An 18,150-nucleotide genomic window follows, 5' to 3' on the forward strand; every position below is an offset into this window, starting at 1 on the left:
ACACAGAAGAAAAGGGAGTACGTGCGCGCGGTTTGTTTGACTTCATGTATATTTTGATTATTTTGTAACGTAAACTTTGTAATACCTGTTGTTTTACCTACACCGACAGGTTTATCTTAAACCAGAAAGATACAGATAAGGACTAAAACTAAAAATAGCGTGTATATAACGTTAATATATCCACGAGTAACTACAAACGTAAGATCTGCTACTGTAACTGTTAAAGATGGCTTTTGTGAAGAAGGAAGAAGAGGAGGAGGAAGCGTGTTATCTTCAACCATGTTGCATAAACGATGAAAAACATGCAGGTTAGTTTCCATTCATAGTTTATTTGATTATAATTTGTTAATACTGGCTAACTTTGCACAAAATCAACCAGAGGAATCCATAAATTAAGCTTTGTCTTTGTTTACTACACGTTTTTGTGAATGTTTTTTAGGAAATGTACGTTCATTTGTTTGTAGACGGTGGTCAAACACTGTTTTCTAGGTAACATTTCAGCTTAGTGAAATTAAACATAACAGACTATATAACGTTATATATATTCTTTGTTATTTACTGCACTTGCATAGAACAGATGTCTTAAGGAATATATTTATTCCAATGTTTGTGCCTTTATCTCCAGATTAAATGTACCTTAATATCCTTTGAGACTCATGTCAACATTTTTCATTTGAAATCTCCAATCTTATATGGTCAAATAATCTCCAATATAGTCCAGTTTAAGATATATTAGTATCGTCATGTATGGAGTAAAATTGTTCAGTGGTGGATAACCAAACTTGGGTCCTTTTTTCAAGTTGATGATATGATTTTAAATGAAGATTTTGTTTTAAAAGGATGATTTCTTTTGTTTAGCAGTGAACCGATTCATATGATCTTGTATCAATAGTGTTCTGTTATTAAACAGCCAGTGAATGATGCATTCAGCGAGCTAAATGTTAATAGATTTTCAGTCATACGTTAATTTAAGCTTGCATTTAAAGGGTTCAAAATCAACAAACAACATTATTATATATTTTCAGATAACAGAAATTTGCCAGTTTATGGTAACAACTAAACAATATTATATCGAATCACAATAAAATTATGTCAATAACAATGATAAGATCTGGACTTTTAAAATCTATATTGATGTAAGAGCCAATCATACAGCAGAAATGTGCAACACTGGGAATCTGAAAGTGTGTTGATATTAGAGATGCACTGATTTTTTGGCCACCAAAAAAAAATTATCGGCCGAAAATATATGTTATGCCATTTAATTGACCCTCTAATTTTTGTGGCTTCAGTCATTGATGAGCTACTCTTTAAAATCTGGAATTAAAATCTGGAACAACTTGCAAAGGATTCTTCTGTCTTCTAAATGCCATAATAGCTCTTTATTAATTTTTCAGCATTGTAACTCTGCTTCAAGTGAATATTGTCCGTTCAACTAGACGTGCAGCATTGGCATTTAATAATTTGGCTTTCATAACTATTTATATTTGGCTTTTTTTTTTTTAGCAACAACAAAAAATAGACTTGGGGAAATGTATGATTTGGACTATTTGATAGAATGGTATTATAAATAAAAAATGTAATGTTGTAGAAACTTTCGTATGCTCATTGGATTCAGTGGCTTAATAGTTACTGTTGAAATTCACTGTAGATAATATAAAATTAAAGCAGATTTTTTAAAGAACTTTGCTATGCATTGTAATTTTCACCGAGGCTCTATTATATTCGTTCACTTTCCAGTCCTCTCAGCAGATTTAATCCTCGCATTAATATTGTCATTTTAGGAGTGATAAAAGTGAAAGAGGAAGTCCAAGATGAGAATGAAGTGGAGGAGAAATATCAGCCCCAGAGTTTTCAAGATGCCATAAAAGAAGAACAATCATTGTCTTCTTCCCAAACTGAAGACACTTCCTCACAAAGCAGCGCTCAAAGAACAAAAAGGCCTCAATGTGGAAACACTCTCGCACGTACAAGAAACCCGACCAAGCAAGTGACAAGTGACAAACCCTCAGAAAACCACAGTAGAACGGGCCAGTTCACATGCAACCAATGTGGGAAGACTTACGTGTATAAATCCAAATATGATCAACACATGCAAATCCACACTAACAACATTTTCAGCTGCTCTCTTTGTGAAAAGAGTTTCATCTATAAAACTCAGCTGGACATTCACATGAGAGTTCACACCAAAGAAGAGCCCTACACGTGCCATCAGTGTGATGAGACTTTCAGATGGAGCAACAGCCTCAAGTATCATCTGCTGCGTCATCATTCTGAAGTGCTGCAGTATAAATGTGATCAATGCCCTAAAACATTTGCTAAAGCATCATACCTAAAGACTCACCTCAACACTCATGCTCAAGAGAAGTATTGTGATTGTGCCGCTTGTAAAAAGAGATTCTTGCAGTTAGGAAAGGCTGGAGCAGTGAATGCTACAGGAGTTTCGCACAAAAAGAAAAACACATTTACCTGCTCTAAGTGTGGACAGGTTTTCACGTGTAAAAGACGGCTTGATAAACATATGGTGAGTCACGATAAAGGGACGTGTGCGCAGTGTGGAAGGATGTTTGCCACCCTTCAAACCCTTAAAATGCACATGAGAGTTCACACTGGAGAAAAGCCATTCACCTGCTCTCAGTGTGGGAAGAAGTTCTCTCATGATGGAACCTTTAGGAGGCACAAATTAAATTGCCATCAAGATGCGCAAGCTGTTTTACCTGAGAAAAAGATTCCAAAATCCAAACGCTAAAGGTTATCAGGGCCCAGTTTTTCAAGAAATTAAATTTGGATCAAATTGGTCAGGATTTGGAAGTCCCATCTTTTGCTATCCAGGATTAACTGATCTATCTTGCTTTTATGACAGTTTTTAAAGGAACATTGGGTTGGCTCACTGTGATCCAAATACCAAACATCAGGATTACCAAATCCTGTTTTCCAGAGGCTCAAATGGAACCAACAGTGTAGCCTACTGGCTTAGCAAAGAACAACAGGTAGGCAAAATACCAGTGCTCACAAACAGCCATTGTTTGTTTTAATGGTAAGAAACGGAAACGCTGCTATTAACAAACTTTCGACATTTTTTTAGTTCGTTCTTATGCAGTACTGCTTTCATATTAATTTGTTGTTTACCATATCTTATTAGATGTAACTTGCTTCATATAGGCTTTAAATATGAAGGAATTCATATATCATCAGCAACCAAAAAGTTTGTGAGCATTTCACTTAAAAAATACAACAATTTGTTTTTTAAAACCAAATAAAATTAAAAATTACAACTGAATCCACCCTTCTGATGTAATCAGGATAATCCTGTATTTTTTTTTTTTGATCAAATAGATCCCAATCTGAGTTCAAAGTTGAGTGACCCAAAGGGCAGGTATGATCTAAATCAAATGTAAGATTGGATTACATGGTCTGATCTTAATTCAGAATCCCTCTGTTATTTTTGAAAAACCCGTTTCCAAGATCTACGTCCCACTGGATTACTTTTGAAAAAAAAAAACAAAAAAAAAAAAAAACTTGGTCCTGATGACATATCCTTAAACTTATCTAGGTGAATCATGTAAATTGCTTTCTGGAATACCCCCTGGTTCAGTGTTGAGGTTACTGTCTAAAAAATATGCTGGATAAGTTGACTGTTCATTCCGCTGTGGTGACCCCTCATGAGTAAAGGGACTAAGCTGAAGGAGAACGAGTGAATGAAAATAAGAAAATAAACAAATGTACGTACATCAATATGTATTTTCAATTGATAATGGTTGTACTGTTTTGTTAATGGTGTTCTGTAATTTACTTGTACTGTGGTTATGAACGAGTATGTAAAAGGAAATATGGCCATTTTAACTTTGGAACTTTGCAATGTTTTGTTTTGTTTATGGAGTAAATTTTTTTGATGATTATATCAATAATAAAGTTTTTTTTTTATTCCAACTGTCTCGTTTGTCTACAAATACAGCAGGGTCACTGAATCCAGCAACACAACGTTGCAGTAGTGACTGAAACCAGTTACTGCTCTCTGTTTTATGCAGAATGGCTTGAATGTTAACTGCAATCTGTCTGTTGACCTCTTTAAGAGTATTTAGTAGAAAGTTGCAAATTTAGTAATTTTACACCAAATTCATAAACAAACAATTCTCAGACAGTTCTCAAAACATGTTATATCCACTAATATATGTATAATTAACAAAATAATCATATATAATATTACGTATTATTAGTTATAGGATGTAATGTAGCTAAAGGGTGTACATTTGTGGGGGGGGGGGGGGGGGGGGGGGGCATAACCATGCAGTTCCACTAAATTATGGTTAATAATTTCCCTCCAAAGAATTTTCTCATAACTTCATAGCCCTTTTATAACGTCTGCTGTTTTGAAACCCAAGTTAGACATTTAAAAGTATTGATATTTAAATATCATCTTTCTTTTGTTTGGGCGTTGCTAATAACAACGTGTCACCAATATCAACAAGAAACGACTGGTTCACAGTGACAAAACAGCAGGGGAACATATAGATTACTGTCGTTTTCTGGATTTTGTTCGTGTGTAGACAGTCTTTGTTTGTTCTATGATGAAAGTAATCTGCAAATGACTTCGAGCGAAGAGCGCCTGTGCAGACCGCGCGGAAGAGGCGAGCGGCCAATGCACCGGAGCACCCTGACTCTCGGCGACCGCAACACATGCTTTTACTCTACAACACATACGGAGGTAAACGCAGGTTTACATGGCATAGTTGCTGTTTTCTGTTGCAACATTTGTTGAATAATCAGTCGTTTTACTTCTCTTTGACATTTTTGTTGTTTTTCTTTTGTCATAAAAATATTAAAGACCTTTATATGAATACAAATATGAATGTTGTGAGCTCCGACAGTATATCTTTTTGTTAAATTTATATATTTGCAATAATTATTATTAACTTATGTTTAAACTCAAAGGTATTATTAAAATTCCTTCTGAAAAACTACATTACCCATGATGGTGTAGTACAGAAAATGACACTAATCAGTGTTGCAGTTAGCAGGGGCGTAAATCTGATTTAACAGTAGGGGGGGACAATAACTATAAAATTTCTTTGAGCATTTTTTTAAAGGGGACACAAATTATACAGCCGAATTGTACTATTAAAGATATGTCCACACAGTTAAAAATGGTTTCATCATCATTATTATTATAGCATGGAGATTATGTCATTATGGTTGCTTTCAAAGTTTTTCTCAGGTTCAATGACAGCAAATTTTTTTTCAAAACTATTTATTGCATTTGTTTGTTGTGTTGTTCACAGTCAACTGACTGACTCCTGAAACAGAATAAATGCAGAAAGACATTTTCCATACTCATAATAACTAACTTTAAAAGCGTTAAAATGACAGATCATGCTGTAAATCAGTGAGCCAGTGAAATCTGCTAAACGGCCACAACTCCAAAAACATTAAAAAAAATTGTTCACCCCAAAAGAATTGTCATTATTCCTTCAATAAACCACAACACCTTTACCTGACACTGTACATCTGACTGACCCTGCTCTGCCTGTTCCTCAATCATCTCTTTCTCCCTTGCCTGTGATTAATATTGTGACATTAGTATTTTCATAAGCACTCATTCTGAAAGCCAAATTGCTTAATATGTGAACTTTTTGTACTTGGCGTTTAGCTGCACTGAAAAATTATCTTATGTCCATTTTTTTCTGTCATTTTATCCAATACATGACACTGCCAGGCACGTTTATTTATACTGTAGCACATTTTACACAATGGCAATTCAAAGTGCTTTACATAAAGAATGCAAAACTATCATGAAAATAATCACAACAATAAAAACAAAGAATTAAAAAAGGTTAACATTTTAATTTCAAATTAATTGAGTCACTTAAAACAGAATAGCAACGGATTATACAAAAATACAGTGGGGTTAGTGTGCTCAGTGTAGCACAGTGCTCATTTAGCAAATACACAACTAAAAATATTATGCTAATTGTGGTCGTTAATGTTAAGGTAACATTATGCCAAGTCGTCACAAATGAAACAGTGCATGAGTCTGTATTAACTACATCGAGGAGAATCGCTTTATTTAAAGTAAATAAAATCCGCAGCAGCAGCCACACACCTGACGTGTATGTGTACGTGTGTGTGCGTGTGAGTAGCCGAATGAGGGAAATCATTCAGTGGACCAAACCACTCTGAGGTAGGGGAGGGGGAACTCAATTGTTTCTAAATGCATTTTAAATGATAAATGCGGTTTTCTTTCTACTTAGACAAATATTTTAGCTATATATATATACACATTTATTTTTCACAATTGAGAGTTTTTATTTTATTTTTTTATTTTTTTTGGAGGGGGGGACAACCCTTGGACGGGAGGGGACATGCCCCCCATTGGTAATGAGGCATTACCAATGGTGTAACGGTAATGATGTAAAATATCGTCGTTTCTGCAGATAAGTCAACAGCATTTTAAAATGGATATTTTTCTGTTGTTTTTGTAGAATGCCTCATAGTATTTGTAGTTCTTTATCTCATTAAAGCCATCAAATATGTAGTTTTGTACTTTTATTTTGTCAGATTTTTTATCTGGTTGATTTTCTGTGTGGTTGTATTCTCAGGGTTGGTTTATGTCAGGAAAATAGTACTTTTGGGGGTGAACTACAGTAATAGATTTACATAAACTAAAAAGCCTATTGAATATTTATACTAAATGTATAATTTTGGTCACAGTACCTTCTGTGTTAATTCTCCTCCTTCAAGACTTTTTCTAAAAGAGGACATGATGGTCAAGCACTGATCTTTCCACACCGAAATCCATGTTATCCCTCTCAGCATAATGGAAAGCTGGACCTCAAAAACATCCCTGTGACACAAGGACAGACACACTCCAGAGATGAATATGGCCCAAAAGAGATCATACCAGTAAGTGTTTACTCAAAGCACATCTCAAACTAGAACCTACTGAGTGTGTAAATATGCCATGTTTAATATCAAAAAATCTTATTGAAATCCATCATGCAATTAAAGTTTAATTTCAACGCAAAGGAAACCAATGGAAGTGATAACCATTGTTCAGGCATCTTGGAAAAATTGTTAACGAACCCTAATTTTTAGCTGCTGCTCCCATGATGTAAAATAAAATGTTATCACTTCAGTAAAAGTTTTTACATATTACTAAGGACAGAATCTACAGACCTTTTTTGCCATTCCTGCACAGAATTTTGTAACAATCTGCAGAATTATGCAGAATAATTTTAAGAGTGTATGAGCTTAAAACCTAACTCATAAAAAAAAAAAAAAAAAATATATATATATATATATATATATATATATATATATATATATATATATATATATATATATATATATATATATATATATATATATAGGTTTATGATCAAGGAAAGTTTTAGGGCCAAATCCAGTTAGAATTACTTGGTTGGTAAACAAAACTACAATCACTCTTATATAATACATCCACTAAAGACATTTAATAATACTGCAATTGATATAAAACCTACATTTACATTTACACATATAAAAAGTACATAAAGAAAATGAATGTTGATATAAAAAAATGTGGATTTTTCCATGCGCAGTTTCCATGTGGACATAAATTGCCAGCATCTGCATGGTCAGCCTGTACCTTCTTTTAGTTTATTTTCTAAAAGGTATTAAACATTGACCCTCATCAAAACATTGATAACAATCAGCTCTAATCTCTTGGTCATTTTTCAATTCAACCAGTTGTGACAGTTTGGGGCGTGGCTAATGTACTGAAGCTGGCTGAGCCAGAAGGGGTTTAGTTGTGAAATACGAGTGATGCAATCAATACGAGTTAAAGCGCAAGCCAAAAAAAATTGAAGGCTTTTCAAAATACAGAGATTGACAACAGAGTAAAGCAAGGATAAACACTCGCGGTGCCATAGTGATGAATTTGATGGTAATGTTTAAATCAAACGCTTCCCGACAGATTTTCCAAATGATGTTATGTTCCATATAAAATAGTAAAATATTGGATCATGATAGGAATATGCTTAAGTCATCTTGAAATCAATATGGACACTTTATTTTTTTTAGCCAACACTGCTACACTTAAAAAGATAATTTACCAAATAAAAAAAAAAATCACACACTTTCAATTTGTTTCAAACCTTCCTTCTCTTAAACAAGAAAGATTTTGAGGAAGGCTAAAAACCTGTAACCATTGAATGGGAAAAACAAATAGGATAAACATTAATGCTTACAGGTTTGCAGCATTCTTCAAAATATCTTCTTTCATATTTGAGAAAAGACAGTGTAATAGGTTTGGAAAAAGGAAAAGGATTGAGTAAATTATAATGATTTCAGCAGTTCATGCAAGTTAATTCACTGGTAAAACAAAGAATTGTTGGTCTGCAACTAAAACGAGCCAATTTGCATCTGCTCCTCAATGGAATTATCTGATAATATAGTTTTGGGTGATTTGGTTGCAACTATCAATCCACCAATAGTTTGGTAAATCTGTAAGATGGAGAGGAGGAGCACTGAAATAAAACCCTGTCCCTAATCCAATAATCAGTTTCAGTTAGAAATATGTCACAATACTGCAGTCAAGTCTGTAGCAACTTCTGGTTCAAGTGGAAAAAGTATTCTGTATTTCCTCTAGGTGGCATTAGTAGCACACACTGCACATACTTCACCTTTAAAACTGCCTTAAAACAAATTGACTGCTTAACAGAATTATTTTTGTGTTGTACACAGCATTACGTCCTACATCAAGCAGGGCTACGGAACAGAACACAGAACCGCCAGGGCTTTGTGATGAAAGAAGTCACCAACCCCACTGAGCCCACACCATACCAGAGCACATATCACACAGCACACTGCAGCAGATACCAAACAAATGAAGACACCAGTGGACGGCCAGTCTATTGGCACAGCCATAACATTATCACAGGTACTTCAGTTCACTGCAAATGATATGCACACAAAGAGGCTTTCAGCTACTAACACTTCCATAGAAGCAGATGATGTTTGTGTGGTGCAGTATTGCCAGCCACTCTCGTAAGTGTCCATGCAAAGAACCATTTTGCTATTTTGGGCTACAGGACAGGAGGAGGCTGCAGCTGGGCCTGGGAGACCCAGAAGACAGTCTGGCGAGAGTGTTTTGTGGGAAGCTCGACGCTGGGACACACATCACGACTCGTTACGTTTGTACTGAACAGCTCAACTGCAACATGAGACCAGTAAACCATCAATAGATAAGTCAATAAATATGCTGGTTAGCAATCAAATATTACAAACGAACCTTCAAAATTAGGTCTCTGTGGAGAAAAAAAAAACATTTAAAATAAGCATGAGCAAATAATTGGTTTGTTACATTTATATAAATTATATAAAAATTAAATTTGGGTCATTTTAATTTATTTTAGTATCATTTATACACCAAATGAGCCACAACATATGACCACTTACCTAATATGCTGTTGGTCCTCCATAAGTTTCTAAAACAGTCCCAAACACCGGCAAGACCCCTGAAGATAGTCCTTTCATAGTTGGCACCAAGAAACTAACAGCAGATGCTTCAATTTCTGCGAGTATTGAGGTGAACATTTTTGAGGTTGATTTGTTGGGTTAATAAACCCCACACACAGATTCTCAATTGGAGTGAGATCTGGTGAATTTGGGGACCAGGGAAACATCTTGAACTCTTGTGTTCTTCAAAGGGTTCCCACTTTCATGAAGGGCAGATTCAAGGACTAACATTTGAAATCAAGTACCATTGTAATTTACACCCCCAGTAAGTGTCGTGCCATTTAAGTCCTTACCATTCTTAACATTTCACTTACACTTAATTTAAATGTGGGTAGGTTTTCCAGAGATGTTTGTCGTTCAAAAGCAGCAGTTTCTTAAATGTTGATCAAATTTGCGTTACTAGTCATAGTTCTTGTACAGGATTTAAAGTGTAAGATTTATAAATTAAGATTTTTTTTTTTTACAGCAGCACAGTACAAATGTTGAACTAACACTATCAACACATTTAATTTTAAATTTAATTCAAGCACTTTTAAGGACCTGTGTGTTTAAGCACTTTCCAGGCCTTGAGATCCTATGTTTGAAATTCAAATACTAAAGTGTAGGAAATGGAAACCCAGTCTTCAACCCTTCCTCTGGGTAACCCCATTACCATTATGATCTTAAAAATGTTTAGTGGGTAGCAAGTGTGATATTTTCGTCCCCAACACCCTGAACATCACAATCCCTCCACTACGTACCATTATCCTTCAGTGCATGTTGATGTATTACTTCCGATATTTCTTTAGCATTTTAGAATGACCAAAACAACATTTCAGATATTTTACAATGTGTTCAGCCTGCTGGTTTGTCCATTCACACACATTTTTTAATCACCACATAATCTTTTTTTTTATTGTGCATACTGGAATTTGTTTGGTAAAAGTGTTACCATCATAGTTTATGCGCATCTTTTCTCATCACATAAAAAGTTTATCCTACTCAATTTTCAACATTTATGCGCATCTTGCCGTTTCCATCAACTGTTTTATCATGTGCTTGTCCAAAATGCATGTGAAATAGGTGGATGGACACATAGCTACTCTCACCTACCCACACTTTAACATGTGCTATTGTTAGGAGGTAATATAATATTCACCTCACCTGTGTCAATATTTGAGCTCATCATTGTATATTGCGTTTCCACTTGCGTCACAATATTTGTCAGTTACCCATATGCCTGACCATTATAAACATACTCGGTAGGTAAACAGCATCATGCATTGCATGATAAACTACTACGCGTTGTTCTGCCTACTTATGACTTCTAAACTATAGAAAATGTGCATTTTACTCCACTAAATCTTGTAGGAGGAAGCAGGAAACATTGTACTAGTTTGACAAACTGAATATAAAGGCTCTATTCTGATTGATTTGTGATAATTTTGTCTTTAGTAATTTCTTTATTTTCCCTATTTGACTTAATACAGGCCGAAACACGACAATAATTGCATTTTTTTTTTTAAATTACTGCTGTTGAAAATGATCAAGTTTAATTTGATAGGGACATTTTTTACATTTTGCTCTCCAACATGTCTTACTGATGGTACGTCAGGAAAATCAGCTATACTGTTATTAGATTTAGAAAATGTGCTTTTTCATAATTATGTTTCTGAAACCTTAAGCTCATTTAAATATTTACATTTTGTTTTATTTAAATTATAGTACTTTGCTATTTGCTAAAACAACCTTAAAGTTTCACCTCTAATATTTAAACATTTATCATCTATTGTTTTTAATAACTTCACAGATTTGGTTACAAAATTTAGTTTCAAATCAGTTTAATGCTTTAAAGAACACAAACAAAATGACAGGTAAAATGACATGGAGAGAAAACAAACTTAAGACAAGCTGATAGAACACACAACAGAGAGGAAATGAACGTGTATAAATATATACACACACACGCGCACACTCACACACACACACAACGAGAGGTTTTCAATTGGAAAATGGCTAGAGCTAGAGGACAGTAATGAGGGTCCACACAGCACTAGTACAGCAGTATGGGTCTAACGTCCCCTTCACAAACACTCCAGTTCAGGTTTTCCAGTGCAATTTTCAGAACAGTGCAGAAATGCATGTTTCCAAGCCATTCATAGACAAAAAGGCTACATTTCATGACTTCTGATGATGTGTTCTGTGCATCTAATTGGTTAAAGCAAATATTGGGCAGATGCCTTGCAAATTTAACAGATTCAAAGAAATTAAGCGCTCTATATTTTGCACAGACTTATTAAATGTGCTATGACATGCAAATATACATGACTGTAAGAGCTGAAATGAGTATTTCAGCATTGAAAAAATAAAACACTTTTGATGGAAAACAAATGTATACTTCAAACTGAAACCTAAAAACAAAGTTATACGTGAACCTTAAGAGATCTCTGCATACATTTAAGCTGTTCTCTAGATGTTACTTATCACTATCAGCTTAGTTTCTGCAAAAGCTTTACGTTGGTCTGTGGAAATTTGACGATAAGCAGGGAAGATGACCACATTAAACTCAAATTTGTCTGAATTTTCAGCCTTCTGAATTGTTTTCACTCGAGCTTTATCTTTTACTCGTTCTTCTTCTCCTTCTGTTTAAGAAGTTTGTTGATTTCTCTCTTTGCCATGCCAGCATATTTGGTGATGATGCCATGCTGGTTGAGGCCAGGAAGCAGCAGAAGGAAACTCACTGTGGACACAAAACAGAAAATGAATTGGTAAACTGGCATGCAACAGGGCATGCTAAACAGAATCAGTAATATTACAAACATAGTTTGGACTACAAAAGCAATTTGTTCTTTGTTTTATGGTTGAAAGTCAATGAGTTTAAATAGTTTTAGACAGCATTTGACTGTATTTAGCGTTAACTACTTGATCACAATGACAAAAAAAGCTCGTTTCAAACTGCACTATTTTGTATTATCATCATTTTACTTTTTTCGTAAAATGGATAGATCACTAAAAATGAAAATGACCACATTATTGACTTCCTAATGTGGTTTAAAACAGAGTTTCCTCTGTTGAACACAACAGAAGATCTTTTGGAGAATGCTGGTTGTTGGCACCCTTCACTCTTTTAAATTTATGAATGGTGTTCGGGGCCTCTCTGTGTGTGTGTGTGTGTGTCACACAGAAATACACACACAGTATTTCTGACGGCAGACACGTGAACTAGCAGAACGTTTTTCTCGTATTTCTGACGCGCTTGAACCACATGTGACAAATTATAACGGCTTTAACAGACACATTTCTAAGTTGTGTGTCACAAAAACAGTTATCGATTAAAAACGTCATTGAAACTCATTTTCGGAGCGCAAATTACCAGTTGTACTCGCTGTAAGCGGAAGTTTTTAGCATTTTACCGGAAGACGCTGGTCGCTATGGCGCCCTCCATGCAGCAGCCATGAAAAAGGACTATAGTTAAGATTATATTTGCATACAAGATACAATGAAATGTATCAAATGAGTATCAGATGTCTTTTTGCATATCGAATTTCAAAAAACTTAAATTTACTTAATTACTCAATACTTTATCATGCATGCATTGATTGTGTAAATAAAGGCTGAGGCTAAGGATCCTTGGTAAAAAACAGCATTGGGTAAGTTAAGTTACAGCAGTAGCAGTAACAGCATTGGGTAAGGTAAGTTAAGTTACTTAAAGGAAAAAAAAAATTACAGCTACCAGCATTCTTCAAAATATACATTACATTTCTTTGTGTTCAAACAGAAGAAACAAATAGTTTTGAAACAAGTAAATGGTGAGTAAAATGACAGAAGTATTATTTTTTGGGTGAACTACCCCTTTTAGAGGCAACACATTTTTACACTTATTTACATTTACCTCACCATCATGCCAATCATCATGAAACCAGCGATATATAGATGCAGAGAGACTCTTGTTTAGGCTAGCGTAGTGTCTTAAGATTATTTTCTTTTTAACAAACAAGCAAGCAGGGCAAACGAGGATAAAATATAAATAGGATTTAAAACAAATGGAAAATGACTTCAGCTCACTTGAATGTTTCCCCCAATTGGTACAGGGAGATTTAATAAATCCTGTTTGCAGGGAGGGCAAGAGGCAGCACATATTTCTGGATAGAAATTGTGAATTTCCATGAGCCAAGTACAATGACCTCTTTGTTGCGCAGCCTAGTGTGTTTGCACGTGTCTAGCTTTGATAAGAGGTCAATGACTTTTCTACAGTTTGCACAGTTGTGTCAGATTCATAAATAATTACATATTCTGCTAGCTTAAAATCTAATAATTATAAATAAACAATAATAATTATTTTTTTGCAATGCAACAAGCTGGACATAAGCAATGCATTGCTGTAACAGACTTGCATTGTTTTTACGAAACAGCATACCTATCAGGTAGGTGAGGAAGAGGTTATGAACTTGTTGTCCAATCCAGGCCACAGCCACAAGACTGCTGATCACAGAGAGGAAATACTACAGAGAAGTAAAACAAGTGTTACATGGAGGAAGACCAAACTTTCACAATGACATCAAGTTCTCAGTTGCCTACTTCTGTCATTCAGCTCATAAAAGTGTGTATTATCATAAAGTTAAGTCTTTTCATAAAGTCAAGTGATAAATTCACATTCACAAGCCAAGTCAAGCTCTTAGCATAGCAATTAACAGCATAAAACCCCAAAGAGAGGTACTTTCTGGAAGTCTCATTTAATAAAAGTTATATTGATTCGTACACAAAGAGAGTAAATGCAGCATTACGGTAACATTTTACAGTAACAAAAAAAACATTTCATTTGACATTTTAAAATGATCTGTGTGATAAAGCTGAATCCTCATTTACTACACCACACCTGGAAACAGATACACGAGTCTTTAGTAAACAAACTTCAAAAGAACAGCCTTCATTTGAAACAACGGTTTTGTAATATTAGAAAATGCATTTTCACTTTTGATCACCATTAACTTTAAATCTCAAAAATATTTTGTCCATTTGCTTGCTTGTGAATGTTTTAGGAATATATGAGAGATAATGAGGGCTGCTGCTTACACATCTGCTCTCATTAATACCATTTAATCTATGTATATTGTGACATCAACAATGACAAAGCCCTTAAATATGTTCTCTTAAGGGCAAAATTATTAATTATGTATAAGTTATGAATTAGGTCTGCCTTACATTTGTTTATTTCAACTGCTGAGCAACAGTGATAAACAGACTCAGTGGTGTAAAAATTGCAGCTCGCAGGGAGTGGTATTTGTCACTAGTGAGTTCTTTAGACATAAAACAATGAAGGTGTTCAACAAGTCAAAGCAGCATACCATTTTTGGCTTTTCTTCCTTCAGGGCAAACAGACGTTTCCACCAGCCGAGCACACGGCGCTGAGTCTTCACAAGGTTTCCACAGATCTCATGAAAACGCTGCTGCTGTTCTGTGGTCCTGTGCAGGAAAAAAAATAGATAATTAGACTCCTCAAAACCCTCCCCAAACTACAACTAATTAATTACAATATCTAATATACATTTAACCACCACAATAGCAAGTAATAAATGTTTTGCAAAATTAAAAGTTTTTTTTTTAGATGTTAGTATCCATATGTTAGCTTTCAGAATATCTATAAGCTAATGTGCTCCAAAACAGTGACAAAGTTTACATTTAGAAGTTATGCCCAGATTTCCAAACTTGACTACTGCATACTTCAGGTTTTACATCAAATCTTTTGTCCAGTCAAATGCTCTCCAGTATCTGACATGACCCACCCCCTTCTCGACTCATTTGATGAGGTTGAGCTCAACCGCTTTCACTGGCAGAACAAAATGAAACACTATTGGTTGTTTTGTTTTTCAAGGGAAAGAGCTACTATTTCAAACCCTGTCTTCATGTTTCAGTTGTGATTGCATCAAACACTGAATTAAAAAATGCACATTTCAAAGCATTTCATTGCATCTTAAACAACAAGACATTTCAATTTTTGTTGTTGGGGGCTGGGAGAAATTGTTTCTTCATGGAAACCATTTTTTCCCTACTATGTGTTCTAACAACATGTAAAATGTCTGAACTCTCAGTACTCATAAAAGATTCAACAAAAAGCACAGAGAAGACCCATTTACTTCCACTGAGATTCTGCAGTGCTCATCTGATAGACGCTTTATTATGCCACAAGGCCAAGGGTGAGAGTTTATGAATGGCAGTTAAGTGAAACAATGGTTGCTGGTAAATCATGTGACAGTAACAAGATATCAAACAGTGGATCCAAATTCCATTCACGCTACACACATTCCAACTATACATCACTTTTTTTTTTTTAAGTAAATACTTTTTCAAAATAAACACCTATTCAGGAAGGTATATGCTTTTTACACAATAACTATTTTTTGTATGTTGTTAAACTGTAGCTCATTCAATAATAACGCAGAGTTTATAAAGAATAATAACAATATACTGCAAAATGAGTGGCATACAAGATAATTTCAGCTTGCGCAATGTTGTGACAATATTGCAAGCAAGGTTTCTGCAGGTTTCATAAGGGTACATTTAAATGTGGTGATACATGGTGGTGCTGAGGGAGGGATGTTGCTTGGACATTTTCCCCATTGAGAATGTGCAACAAAACCTTATCTGAATCAGTTAAATCACACTTTTGAGATCCTTCAATTAGAATGCTAGCAGCGAAACACTTGACTGACTTGGAGCTGTCAAAAAAATTCAAACAAGATGGCGGTTGCTTAGTGGCAGTAAAGAAGGGGGGAAAAAAAAACTGTAAAGACTGAACCCATAGCTTATTTTTCTGGTATTCATGTGTCAACACAAAAACAGGGTTGTGGTGTAATTTAAAGCTTACAATGACCAACATTCGTTAAAGCTGCAGTAAGCAGTTTAGCTTCCTCCCATATTTGTGTATAGTGTTCAGTGTGCTTTCTTTTGTGCGTCCTTGTTGTGCACAATATTGGAAAAATCTAACATTGTGACATTTAGTTATTTTGCGATATTACGAAATGAAAACAATTTTAACAGATGACTTGAATATCCATATTTGTAAAGAAGTTACGTTTTTTGTTTGATTAGGATGATTCTGTAGTAGCATAAAATCTGACAAACAATCTACAAGCATAGATATGTACAATAAAAAAATTTGGATAATTGTTGAAAGTGAAACAATATATTGTGCAACCCAAATTCTATTTATTAGTTTTAATAAATTGTGGAGAGAGTCAAGGTGTTTCGGAGGGTATCGAAGCAATGTTTACTTTCAATATGAATTGGTGACAAATTTGCTTCTCTCTAAATAGTTGTTGCCTGATGTCTGTTAGCTCAGTCAATTATGCTTAAATATTTGAGAAGAATATGCATCTTAAATATCATAAGTGAGGGGCCATTCACACAGAGCGTATCTTTGCATCTAAAAATGTGAGATACAGCATTTAGGAATGGTTTTAAAATAAAGCGTAGCACACGAAGGTATCTGGACATTATACCTTGAGCGCCTGTAAACAAAAGCTCACAATACTTGCCCTTCCAGAGTTCATCCGATTGGTCCATTGCTTTGGAACTAGGGCAGCACAATATATTGTTTTAGCATCGATTTCTCAATGTGTGATTTCGAAATAGTCACATCACAAGATATGCAATGTTGAGTCTGGATTGGAGCTGAACAGGTGCTACAGAACTGCATTTAATTACTGTATTTATACATCATTTATTAGATTTTTTTTCTTACTTAGAATTTGTCTTGTTTCTAATCCAAACCCCACTTGCAGATAATTTAGCCTGTTTTAAGGAAAAACTCTAAACAAAACAGTATTTTTACTAATTCTAATAGTTTTTTAAAATATATTTTAACTAGAAAAGGCAAAGAAAGGCATTTTTTTGCATTGTGACAATACAATTTCTGTACCTGAATACTGTTAGATTCCCGAGAAAATCGTCCAACAGTGCCATTCAACTATCCTGTGAAAACGTATTCGTAATAGTAATATTTAAAAAAAATATATAAAAAATTCTTATCACAGATTTTTCCAATATCATGCAGCACTATTTGGAATTGACAATTAATGAGCGCTAGTGAGTTTTTGTAACTTTGCACAGCATCTTAATAAAATTCGATGCATGAAAGACGCAAGACATGAGCGTAAAATTCATGCACATCTGTCAAGTCCAAGTTTATGTTGATAATCAATAGCCCCTTTCACACAGTGATACCGGTAAATATCCGGAAAATTTACGGAACGACTTTACCGGTATATACAAAAAAGCGCTGTTCACACAGGCGAGGACGTTACGGAATTTTTCCGGAAAAGAGCATTCACACATCCATTCCAAAATACTGGTAAATTCTGACATCATTCACCACAAATGAGCTTTAAACGGCTGCGCTTGTATTTGTAAACATTTGACTAAATTACAAACTCTTTTGATGATCAATATTGTAAACAACTTTCACAGGATCATATTCGCATGTCGAGATGTTCATAATATGTGCGTGTGCTGGCGCTCACAGGCTGTTTCATGGGCACACGCAAAGCTTGAAGGTAAACAAACAACGGCTTATCATAAGCATCTTATCGATGATTATTTGCACAGTTGGCATTAAGAAGAACATATAAACGTGATCTGACTAACTTCTAGCAGCTAAAAGTGTTTGGAAAAATATTC

General features: G+C 34.8%; 2 protein-coding genes and 1 long non-coding RNA gene across 4 annotated transcripts in view; 2 read left to right on the forward strand and 1 right to left on the reverse strand.

Moving 5' to 3' along the window:
* Nucleotides 1–11,845, forward strand: si:dkey-66i24.9. Of its 2 annotated transcripts, XM_087244687.1 has the most exons (5): nt 1–308; nt 1,785–4,705; nt 6,739–6,900; nt 8,722–8,917; nt 9,069–11,845. In XM_087244687.1, exons 2-5 carry the CDS (start codon nt 4,586–4,588, stop codon nt 9,179–9,181), a joined length of 591 nt encoding a protein of 196 aa, XP_087100813.1. In that variant the 5' UTR covers nt 1–308; nt 1,785–4,585; the 3' UTR covers nt 9,182–11,845. The 2 variants fall into 2 exon arrangements, with proteins under 2 accessions (XP_087100813.1, XP_087100812.1); XM_087244686.1 differs by lacking the exons at nt 6,739–6,900; nt 8,722–8,917; nt 9,069–11,845 and having other exon boundaries at nt 1,785–3,930.
* The window catches only part of LOC147845656 (uncharacterized), a 191,443-nt gene that overhangs the window by 172,990 nt on the left and 303 nt on the right, over nt 1–18,150 (forward strand). Inside the window, exon 3 of the long non-coding RNA XR_015480954.1 lies at nt 17,678–18,150. This exon is cut by the window's right edge and continues 303 nt beyond it. This is a non-coding gene — a long non-coding RNA (uncharacterized LOC147845656). The remainder of the gene's footprint in view (nt 1–17,677) is intronic.
* arl6ip1 (ARL6 interacting reticulophagy regulator 1) overlaps nt 11,291–18,150 on the reverse strand; it is a 20,834-nt gene continuing 13,974 nt past the window's right edge. The window contains 3 exon segments of the mRNA NM_201112.1: nt 11,291–12,214; nt 13,892–13,976; nt 14,820–14,937. Of these exon segments, the coding sequence (NP_957406.1) occupies nt 12,096–12,214; nt 13,892–13,976; nt 14,820–14,937 (322 nt within the window). The 3' untranslated portion in view covers nt 11,291–12,095.

This window comes from Danio rerio, chromosome 3, assembly GCF_052040795.2.
Source record: "Danio rerio strain M-AB ecotype USA chromosome 3, GRCz13ab, whole genome shotgun sequence".
Taxonomy (NCBI): Eukaryota; Metazoa; Chordata; class Actinopteri; order Cypriniformes; family Danionidae; genus Danio; species Danio rerio.

What these genes read in the sequence shown, in the direction of transcription:
- si:dkey-66i24.9 (XM_087244686.1), top strand. Translation starts at nt 227, where the DNA reads ATGGCTTTTGTGAAGAAGGAAGAAGAGGAGGAGGAAGCGTGTTATCTT. An exon ending in AAACGATGAAAAACATGCAG is followed by an intron (nt 309 to 1,784) that starts GTTAGTTTCCAT and finishes TTGTCATTTTAG; the next exon opens with GAGTGATAAAAGTGAAAGAG.